General features: G+C 35.2%; 1 protein-coding gene across 1 annotated transcript in view; it reads right to left on the bottom strand.

The window, feature by feature from the left end:
* Positions 1–2,130: 2,130 nt before the first annotated feature.
* The window catches only part of LRRC63 (leucine rich repeat containing 63), a 69,096-nt gene continuing 59,416 nt past the window's right edge, over positions 2,131–11,810 (bottom strand). Inside the window, exon 12 of the mRNA XM_014789935.2 lies at positions 2,131–2,371. Coding sequence (XP_014645421.2) covers positions 2,131–2,371 — 241 coding nt within the window. The remainder of the gene's footprint in view (positions 2,372–11,810) is intronic.

Below are 11,810 nucleotides of genomic sequence, written 5' to 3'. Positions count from 1 at the left end.
GATGACAGAGTTTGAGCTCCTGAATTGGCTCTGCCTGAAGACAAACGCACAAACTCATACTCACATTACCTTTTGCTGCTTGAGCTGGTTCAAGTGGGTTTCTGTCATTCACAAGATTCCTTGGTTAATAGCCTAGCTCTTTGTCAGTCATGTGTGTTACAGACGTTTTCCTAAGTGCGTGCCATAAAGGTGGTTTTGGCGGTACAGGAATTTTCAAAATTTTTACATAGTGAATCTGTTTATCTTTTCCTTTGGTTTTCATTTCCTGCTTAAAATGATCCTTCTCATTCTGATTCTTTATTAAGACTCCATTTATCTCTTTATGTTTGTATTTTCAACTTAGACCTTTAGGAATCTGGAAATAAATTGTGTGTGGTGTGAGGCAGATAATCCCATTTTTTAAAAAGACTAATACATTATATAAATGTGTGCATATACACATATACATGTGAACATGATTATCTCTGGTTTTCACTGGGTGGTGGCATGACAAGGGGGATTTTGTTTTCTTCTTAGGTTTAGTCCTATTTTCAAATATTTTTGTGATAAGTGTGTCTTACATTCATATTTAAAAAACACACCATAAGTTATTTTTTAAAAGATCAAGAAGAGATCACTTAGATTCAAGGTTTATACTAACCATGAGGAAATCATGAGATTGAGCTCTAAGTATATCTCATATTTGTCCAAATGTCTAGGTTTATTCGTTTCTCTGCAGTATCTCGAAGATACTGTAATTTCCCTTGAAACCTATTTTTTCTTGTTTATTCCCTAGCTCAATGTGACACCACTCAGCTACTCAAACCAAAAATCAACATTTTTTTAATTTAAAAAAAGTACTTCTTTCTCCAAGAAACATTTCAGGGACAAGGGTGAGTATTAATAGGTTATATGCCAGTAGGATTTAATCTTATTTTTTATCTTATTTTATAATTATGGGTATATTACATTTTTAATGTATTTATTTGTTATCATGCTATAAATACCCTCTTCTGGACTATGTGTGTGATGTGGTAGTTACTTCTTCAATATAAATAATTTTATTATTTTGCTGGAGATTACGGTGTGTACTTCTCAGGCAAAGTTTTCCTATTTCTGCTTAAAATCAGACTGAGTCTCAAGGAGAAGAATACAAGCATTCCAATTTATTGAAATCAATAGCCAGAAAAATTATTTTGCCTGGTTTATTTTATCTTTGATTTAAATGATATTACTAAATGATACACACAAACCTGACATAATGTGTATTTTCTGACATTCTCTAATGATAAGATAGCTGTGTAAATTTAAATCATCTCATTTCTTCAAGTTGAATTAGCAACAACAGTTTAGATTTAAGTTAACTGCACATAAAAGATATGCTATATATGAAACAATTCCATGCCATTCTAAAATTATTTGTTGTATCAAAATGCTCTTTTTCCTTCCTCTTACTAAACACTAATTCTTAAAGCCTCAAGTTGGCTTGTATGTGTATATTGCTTTGCAATGTAATTTTGTAAGTTTTATTTTATTTTCTTGCCAGCCTATTACTGAAGACCCGTTGCTGCTGGCACTAGCCCCTGGAATCAAGCTTTATGAAAGGAAGGTCAAGATAACTGAGAGATTGTACCAGTTTTCTAAGAGCCTGGGTAATGAATTCAAACAACTAAGATAGGACTGGAATTAATCTTTTATTCCCAAAAGTAATCCACAGTTGAGATCACTGGAACTGGACAGATTTCCACAGAAATGCACAAACATTGAGGACCTGGGTACGGGACTTTGAAACTGTACGAGGCACAAACTCCACTGATGACTTTGAAATGCTAGCTTATCACTTAGAATGAAAGCTTGAAAGGGTCAGTAAGATACATCTTTTTTGCAAAGGATTCTAAGATTTTTCTTTTTATGGTAAACATGCTCTGAAAGAAATTTTCTAGATCTTCATTGAAATCCAAAGACCTTTACTAATCCTTGTTAAGTAATGATTATGCAACAATTCCCTAACAATCACAAACTTTCTTAAGAAGCTGGGATTACAAAGAGGATTCACTTGAGAAGACACTTAGGTCTTCCATCCAGAACCTGTACTCTCAAACAAATGAATTACCGTATACATACACAAATGAATTACCGTATACATACACTTTAATGGCTTTTCAAGTGGGACTCATAAATCTGCGCCTGACTCAACTCGGAATTTAGAGCTGTTCTTTTACCAGGAATGTTATCTACAACAAAACTGCTTTCCTTTGCTTTTCTATAGCAAGAAGAAGAACAGACATGAAACATAACGGGTAGGTGTGTTGCTCCAAAGATATCGAAGGATCGGATGACGCGAAAACCTTCACCAAACTTGGGACCGTGGCACCATTCACATCTGGATGTCCTGCAGTAGAGGAAACAATAATCAATATCTAGTAGATTTCTACTGAAGGAAAAACGTTTTGCTTGATGCTATGTAAGACTCAGAGCAGTAAAAAATATGGCCTTTAACATTATTGATCTTACCATCTAACTGAGGAGCAAAGACACACACAAGTGAAAAATTAAATGTGAAAAAATAAAGTAGATGCGTGTGTATAAAACAATCCTAGTTTTCCAAAACAAAAAAGTATAGATGCATGGTAAGAAAACACTCTAAGGATAGATCCCAGAGAGAAAATAGTAATTATCCTTGGACGGTTGATCACAGGGGATTTTAAATTTCTTTATAATGTTTTTCTGATTTCCCAAATTTTCTATAATAAATATGTATTATTTTTATAATTCAAAATAAATATATTATTTTAAAAATAAAGGGACTATCAAAATCTAGTGTAGGGTTAGTGTCCATATATATTTTTAAATGTTCACAAGTCAGTTAAAAACAAAAGACATCAACTCCCTAGTACATTAACATTGGCACGTGAACAGGGTATTCACGGAAGAAGAAACCTAAATGTCCAGAGAACACTGAAGGGTAAAGCTTCTCAATCTCATTAGTAATCAGGGAACACAAAACAAAACAGCAAAGGAATACCATTTCATAATCATCAGATGGGCAAGACGTAAAAGTCTGACAGTACAGAGTTTGGTGAGGATATTCCTCATGGTGAGGATGAGGACTATCAGGAACTCTCATACTTTTTCTTTCTTTCTTTCTTTTTTTTCTGCTGAGGAAGATTCACCCTGAGCTAACATCCGCTACCAATCTTCCCCTTTTTGTATGTGAGCCACTGCCACGGCATGGCCACTGACAGACGAGTGGTGTGCAGACGAGTGGTGTAGGTCTGCACCCAGGAATTGAGAGTGTGCCAAACTTAACCACTAGGCCACTGGGGCTGGCCCTCACTGATACTTTCTTAATGGAGTATAAATTGGAATAATCACTTTGGAGAGCAATTTGGCAATTTCTACTCAAGTTGAAGATGCACATACTCTATGAGACGTTGCATAATTTCATAAGAGATATGCTTTAAAATGTTTATTGCAGACTTCTTGGTAATAGTAAAATTGAAAACAGTCCAAATGGTTACCAGCAAGAGAAAGGATAGATTATTCATTCTGTGGAAAACTATACAAGAGTTAATGAACTATAGCTATATAAATCAATATAGATAAATCTAAAAAAAATTGTTGAGCATAAAAAACAAGTTGTAGAAGAACATATTTTGTGATATTTATATAAAGTTTAAAACATGAAAAATAATACTACACATCTGTTAGAGGTTTTTTATGACACCAACTAATTCTCCAGTTCCCTGCAGACATCAGCTGGGTGTCCTACGATTCAATTCCATCTGACACTAATTATGTGGAGTTAGCTCAGACTCCACAGGTTTAAGGGCTCAGTCCCACAAGACTGCTCTCACTTCAGATGCAGCTGCAAGTATTGGGTCCCCAGGTTACCCACACTTCTGTTCAGCTTGGCTACAAATTGGAGGTTCCTGTGCTACCCCCCTCCAGATTTGATAATTTGCTAGAACAACTCACAGGGCTCAGGAAAATGCTGTATTCACTACTACAGTTTGTTATAAAGGATGCAAATGAACAGCCAGATAAAGCGAGGTCTGAGAGCATCCTGAGGGCAGGAGTCCCGTCCCTGTGGAGTTAGGGTGTACCATCCGCCAGGCAGGAGATGTGTTTGCCAACTCGGAAGTTCTCTGAACCCCATGGTTTAGGGGTTTTTATGAAAGTTTAATCACATAGGCATGATTGATTAAGTGATTGGCCATAGGTAATTGAATACAATCTCCAGGCCCTCTCTCCTCCTGGAGGCGGAGGGAGGTGGAGCTGAAAGTTCCAGCCTTCTCATGAAAGCTTGGTCTTTCTCGCTGCCAGCCCCACATCCTGAAACTATCTAGGGGACCCCAAGAATCACCTTATTTGCATAAACTCAGATACTCAGCCACTTGAAAGGGGCTCCTTACAAATAACAAAGGACACTCCTATCAGTGAGGAAATTTCAAAGGTCTTAGGGGCTCTGTGCCAGCAACTGGGGACAAAGACCAATATTTTTTCTTATACCACAATCTTGTGGATGGAAATATACAGCTGTAGTAAGAATAAAACATGTAGGGGAATCATAACTATCCAGTTAAGGAGAGAGGTTATTTCTGGAGAGGAAGCAAATGAGATTAGAGAAGGGTCAAAGGCGGCTTTAACTGTATATGTAATGTTTTACTTAAAATAAAGATCTGAAGCAAATATAAAAAGATGATAAGATTTGCTGAAGCCATGAGGTGTTCAGTTTTAACTATATTCAGTATATAGATTAGAATGCTAATATATAGTTCGCAATAGAAAAACAACGTATGCTAAATTAGCAAATGAATACTCTGTAAAGAAAACTGTCTAGTTATGTTACATGCCATAACTCAAGCAGGCTGAGCTCTGAGTCAAATCAAGACTTTTGAAGCTGATCTCACAGAAACAGCGGGTAGACTGGTGGTTGCCAGGTGCTGGGTGGAGAGGGAAATGGGGAGATGTAGGTCAAAGGGTACAACATTTCACTTATAAGATGAGTAAGTTCTGAGGATCTAATATACAGCGTGGTGACTATAGTTAGTAATGTGGTATTGTATACTTGAAATTTCTAGGAGTATATCTGAAGTGTTCTTACCACACACAAAAAAGAGTTAACTATGTGAGGTGATGGATGTGTTAATTAACTTGATTTTTGTAATCATTTCACAATGTATGTGTATATCAAATCATCACATTGCACACTTTAAGTATATATAATTTTGTCAAGAAAACAAACAAAACTAAAACCAAATTGAGGCTTTTGAAACAAGCCTCCTCTGGCTGGGAATTGTAAGGGAGGAAAAAATCTTTTTCCTCTACGCATCATAGGTTCATTGGCTGGGGCCCTGGAAATTAAACTTGTCAAACATATTAACAAGAGAAAAAACAATTTAATTAAGTATACATGCATGAGACTTTCACAAAGAAATGAGGCTCAAGGAGGTAGCCAGATGACTGAGGCTTATATACCATCTTAGGCTAAACAAAGGAAAAAGGATTTGGGGCTTCTGGTCCAGAGAGGCAAGTTATGGGAGAATGAGGGGAGGAAACATATGGTAAATAAAAGTTGCCTTGTTATGCAGATAAGAGTCTCTCAGATGATAACAGTTGTCTTCTGGAGTAGTTGTCTTCCAGGTGTGGAGACAATTTTACAAATGGAAACTTCCTTTATAGAAGGGGAAATTTATATTCTATTTTTAGGCAGTTAAAGGGAAGTAAAGAGCTTTTCCTGCATCTGCTGGATCTCAATTGCCTTCAGCCCAAAATAATCCATAGGTAAAAGAGGCATATTTTAGGGTGGCATATTCTGGAATCCTTCAGAATAAAGAGGAAAAATTCAGAAGGTCCAATATCAGCTATTATAGTCCCAGAAAGAGAAAGCACAGAAAAATAGAAGACAATATTTTCAAAGCAATAGTATAAGAAAATTTCTCAAAATTGAAATACCTGAGTTTCCAGATTGAAAAGATATATCGAGTGCCCAACACATTGAATTAAAAAAAGATCTCACAAAGGCATGTCATCATGAAAATTTAAAACAATCAGAAAAAAAAGAGAAGATTCAAAACACTTCCAAAGAATAAGCATAGGTTATATATGAAGAATAAAGGATAAGAAAGCCGCAGATCTCAAACACAAAACATAAAAGTAGAAGATGATGAAGCAATGTCTTCAAAATCCTGAAGAAAATGATTGAACACGGAGTTTTATACCCAGCCAAATTATCAATCAAGTCTGAGTTCAGAATAAAGACGTACTCAAACATGCATGGTCTTAAAATTGTATTTCCATGCATTCTTTTGCAGGGAGATGTTGGAGGGCAGGCTTCACCAAAATGAGGAGGTAAACAAAGGAAATTCCAAGATGATGGTGAAGGGAAGTCCTGGAATAACAGTTGTGAACCAGATCTAGACAGCAACTTTTCTAGATTGGAGCAGGAACACACAGGGCTCCAGGGTGAATTTAAAAAAAATTAATGGGACTGATTGACTATCTGATACATTCATATGATAGAGATTTAAATAATTCTATTAGAATGTTCAGGGCAGAATTAATGATGAACACATAGAAAACAAAGTAAATGAATAAAGGTAAATTACTCTTTCTAGTAAAAACAAAAAGTTGTACAATAAAGGACAGGTATTCATAGTACGCTGTGTAGCTTTAGATTTTATAATAATTATTGATTTAAATTCATTATTTTACTGAAGAAATATTAAGCATGTATTATGTTGCAGGAACTATCCTAGGTGCTGGAAATAATATTAATGAACAAAACTATCAAGTATGCTTGTCTTCATGGAGCTTACATACTAGAGGGAGAGCCAGATATTAAACAAAATAATTAGGTAAAATATAAAATGAGATGATAGTAAGTGCTACAGAGAAAAATAAAGCAGGGAAGAAGGAGAGATAAGGAGTACTAGTAATGTGAGGCATAGGGTGCTTGAAATTTTAAATGGGGTGTTCATAACTATATTGGAAAGTTGGAGGGAGGAGACATATATATGTGAGGGTTGATAAGAGTCCTAAACACCTATCTTGCTTAGTAGGAAGCTTGCTGAAATTGAAAACACAAGAGAATGACTCAAGAATGCCATTTAAAAATATTCAGGCAACCCAAAAATAAACCCTTGTATATATAGTCAAATGATTTTCAATACAGGTGCCAAGAAAATTCAATGAAGAAAGGACAGTCTTTTCAACAAATGGTGTTGGGAAAACTGGATATCCACATGCAAAAAACTAAAGTTAGACTCTCACCTTATACCATATACAAAAATTAACTCAAATTGGATAAAAACCTGACCATAAGATCTAAAACTACTGAACTCTTAGAAGAAAACATACTGGGAAAGCTTCATGACATTGTACTTGGCAATAATTTCTTAAACGTGACACCAAAAGCACAGGGAGCAAATAAAAGAAAAAAAAGATAAATAGTACTTCATTAAAATTAAAAACTTTTGTTGCATTAAAGAGCACCATCAACAGTGTGAAAAGGTAACTGATGATTGGGAGAAAATATTTCCAAATCATATATATGATAAGAAGTTAATATCCAGAATATATAGACAACTACAACTCGACAACAGAAAACACAAACAACCCAATTAAAAAATAGGCAAGGGACTTAAACAGATATTTCTCCAAAGTTTGGAAGATATACAGATGGCCAACAACCACATGAAAAGATGCTTAACATCATTCACCATTAGGCAAATGTAAATCAATACCACAGTGAGGGGCCGGCCCCGTGGCTTAGCGGTTAAGTGTGCTCGCTCCGCTACTGGCGGCCCAGGTTCGGATCCCGGGCGCGCACCGACGCACCGCTTCTCTGGCCATGCTGAGGCCGCGTCCCACATACAGCAACTAGAAGGCTGTGCAACTATGACATACAACTATCTACTGGGGCTTTGAGGAAAAAAAGGAGGAGGATTGGCAATAGATGTTAGCTCAGGGCTGATCTTCCTCACACACACAAAAAATAAATAATAATACCACAGTGAGATACCACCTCACACCAATTAGGATGGCTACCATCAAAAAACTACAAAATAACAAGTGTTGGTGAGGATTTGAAGAAATTGGAACCCTGCGCACTGCTGGTGGGAATGTAAAATGGTACAGCCACTGTGGAAAACAGAGTGGTTCCTCAAAAAGTTAAAAATAGAATTATCATATGATCCAGCAATTTCATTTCTGGGTATTTACCCAAAAGAATGGAAAGCAGGATTTTGAAGAGATATTTGTACATCCATGTTCATAGCAGCATTATTCACAATAGCCAAAAGGCGGAAACACAAATGTCCATGGACAGATGAACGGATAAACAAAATGTGGTATATACACACAATGGACTTTTATTCCACCTTTAAAAGGAAGGAAATTCTGACACGTGCTACAACATGGATGAACCTTGAGGACATTATGCTAAGTGAAATAAGCCAATCACAAAAAGACAAATATTGTATGATTCCACTCATATGGGGGTTCCTAGAGTAGTCAAATTCATAGAGACAGAAAGGAGAAGGCTGTGTTCCAGGGGTGAGGGGGAGAAGGAAATGGGGAGTTATTGTTTAATGGGTATAAAGTTCCAGTTTTGAAAGATGAAAAGAGTTCTGGAGATTGCACAATAATATTAATGTACTTATTACTGAACAGTACAGTTAAAAATGGTCAAGACGATAAATTTTATTTTGCATGTATTTTACCACAATTGAAAATAAAATTTTAAAAATATGGACGCAAACACCAGAAGAGAACTGAAAAAAGAGTTTCGCAATAGGTGACTCAGGGAGCAAAGAGTGAGGGAGGAAAAGAGATGTGGGCAGGGATGACTGATTTTCTTTATAATATCAGTAGTAAATGTTTCATCTTTTAAACTAAATACTTATGTTGATTAAAAAATAAAATTATATTAAAATGAAAAAAAAAATTTGGTTGAGCAGGTCACCTAAACTCTTGGTGAATGACATCTTCAAAATAAGTGGGTTTGGTGGCCTGAGTTATTATTTCCTAATTCTCTCTAACTATTTCTATTACTCTCCCCAAGTAAGTAATAGGTATTTGAGAAAATACACTGATGTTAATAAAATTACATGGAAAAGTAAATTGTAGTAATATAACAATTTCATCAAAATTCAAAGATTTTTGCACAATAATGAAAAATGGAAGGCTATAAAGATGTTAAAAGACATAATGAGTTATTTTTAGTAAAGATGAATTCTGAGTATTAAGTACTCTCAAGGCTTTATAGTTTAGTGGAACTGAGTGATACTTTTGAAACTTTAGTCTACACCTCTGGTTAAACATTTCTATCATTCGCATGCCCAAGGAAGTTAAAGTAAAATTCTATGGAACATGAGTCTTCTGACCCAACTCTTGACAAAGGCCTGAATCTTTTCCCTACTTTCCTGGAAGTAGTTGTAATCACTCCTTCTCTAGCCCCTTTTATTCATCATTCACTTGTATCACTTTTTATTTACATGAAAACCTGTCCTTGTAAAATTTCCAAACAATATAGAAGTGTGCAGAGGAAAACACAGAATTTCCCTTTTTATTCCTCCCTTCACTCACACTGGCTCCCCTCTCCAGAATACCCAAAGCTCATAGTTCGGGTTGTACTCTGTAGCTCCGAGCACGTGACTGTTCTTTACATAAATGGAATTGCTCTCATGTGTGTGTTCACTCACTCTGTATGTATGTATCTGCGTGTACAGCTTGCTTTTCTGATTTAACAAAATGTCTTGGACAGCTTTCTGTGTCAATACATTTTGTTTTACTTCATTCTTATTAGTGGCATTAAAATGTTCCACAACAGGAATACATCATAATTTATTTTACCACTTTTTTATTGATGCACATTTGGGCTGCAATTATCATTCCTTTGCCTAAATTTGTGTTCACATATAATTATTTCTATAAGACAGATTCCTAAAACACATTTCTATTTTAAGGAGCAAGTAAGGTATTGTCAAATTGCCTTCCACAAAGCCTTCACCAATTTACAGCGCCACCAATGTACACAATAATCCTCCTTTCAGGCATCCAAAGCTAACACTTAATCTTTTTAGTTTTATAAAAAGATAGATAAAAAAATCTAATGTTGCTTTTTTACATTGCAATTCCTTGATTACTAGTGAGATTTAACATTCTTGTTTGTCATCTATCTATATATCGTCACCCATGAATTGCATATTCCTATCACATAACCACTTTTCTGTGGATTCTATCTTTTCTTATTGATTTGTGGGAGACATACATACATGTTTCAACAGTTACGAGCGTTGCACTATCTCCTTTCAGTTAATGGCTTGTCTCTTAATTTCATTGATAGTGTCATATTATGTGGAAATATTACATTTTTGTCAAATTATGAAGCTTTGCTTTACTGTTTATATTTTTTGTGTTTTGTTTAAGGTATCTCTCCCTACTGTGAAGTCATACAGATAGTCTCCTATACTTGCTTGTAAAGGCTTTGAGCTTTTGCTTTTCATATTTAAATCATTAATCCAACTGGAAATGATTTTGTATATGATAGTGACATATATATACATAGCAGGGATCACTATATATTGTTTCCTTATAGACCGCCAAATGTCTCAGTATCGTTTATTGAAAAGTCTATCCTTTCTTTACTGATCCACAGTGCTATTTTGTCCAATATCAAGTTTTTACACATGCATGAGAACACAACTGGGCTATGCATTCTGTTCCATTGGTTAAATTCTCTTTCCTTGCACATGAAACCAACTGTGTTCCTTTCTCTAATTCTATAATAAGTCTTTATATCTGGTAGGCCAAGTCCCTATGTTAGGCTTCTTTTTCAAGTTTGTTTTGGCTATTTTGGAGTCTCTGCTTTTCCATACACATTTTATAATCAGCTTGTCGGTGTCTCAGAAAATTCTGTTGGGATTTTGACCAGAATACATTGAATATGTAGCTCTATTTTGGGAGAACTAATATATTTTGGTATTGAATCTTATTATACCTGAATATGTATCTCTCTCTCATTTAATTCAGCCTTCTTTACCTTTTTGTAAAGTTTTAATTTTTTTCTCCATAAATATCTTGTACATATTTCACTTGATATATTCCTAGGTACATTATGTTTTTTCTTGCTATCATAAAAAGTACCTTTTCAAAATTATATTTCTAATTGTTTGATGTTTGGTTTTAGTTACATCGTCTTTTTAATGCCACACTCTCGACAATGTTGTTATTATTATTTCACAGATCATAGAGATCATGTTTGTTTACCTACATATTTTCCAATTTATTTTCCCTCCATTCTTTCTTACATCTCATAACTTGCTTCTGGAGTCATTTTCTTGCTTTCAGATGCACATCCTTTGCAAGGTCCTTTAGTGAAAACCTATGCAGAGTAAATTCTCTGTTTTTTTTCTTTCTGGAAATGCCAATCTTTCTCCTTTGTTCTTGAAAGTTAGTTTTGCTGGGCAAAATAACATCTCTTCAGTTATCATTCCACTGTTGCTGCCAGTTGATTTGTTGTTCTTTGTAAGTGACTTTTCTTCCTAGCTGATTTTAAGTCTTTGTTGTTGCCTTTGGTGTTCTTCAGTTGTACCACAAGGAGTTTTTCTTAGCTTGTGGAGAGCTTTCAGCGTCTGTGAATTCACATCTTTCATTACTTCTGAGAAGTTACAGTCATTATCTCACTGGACAATGACTGTCAACATTCTCTTGATTCTCGCTTTCGGGGACTCTAAGTGTATGTTAAATCTTCTTTTTTTATTGTCCATATTTCTTTACCTCTTGTCTGCATATAAACAATAATTTCTTCAGATTTCTCTTCATGT

Source organism: Ceratotherium simum, chromosome 10, assembly GCF_057802395.1.
Source record: "Ceratotherium simum simum isolate JZ-2026a chromosome 10, ASM5780239v1, whole genome shotgun sequence".
NCBI classification, from domain to species: Eukaryota; Metazoa; Chordata; class Mammalia; order Perissodactyla; family Rhinocerotidae; genus Ceratotherium; species Ceratotherium simum.
Note: the sequence above shows the minus strand (reverse complement) of the source record. Positions and strands in the feature narration are given on the sequence as shown.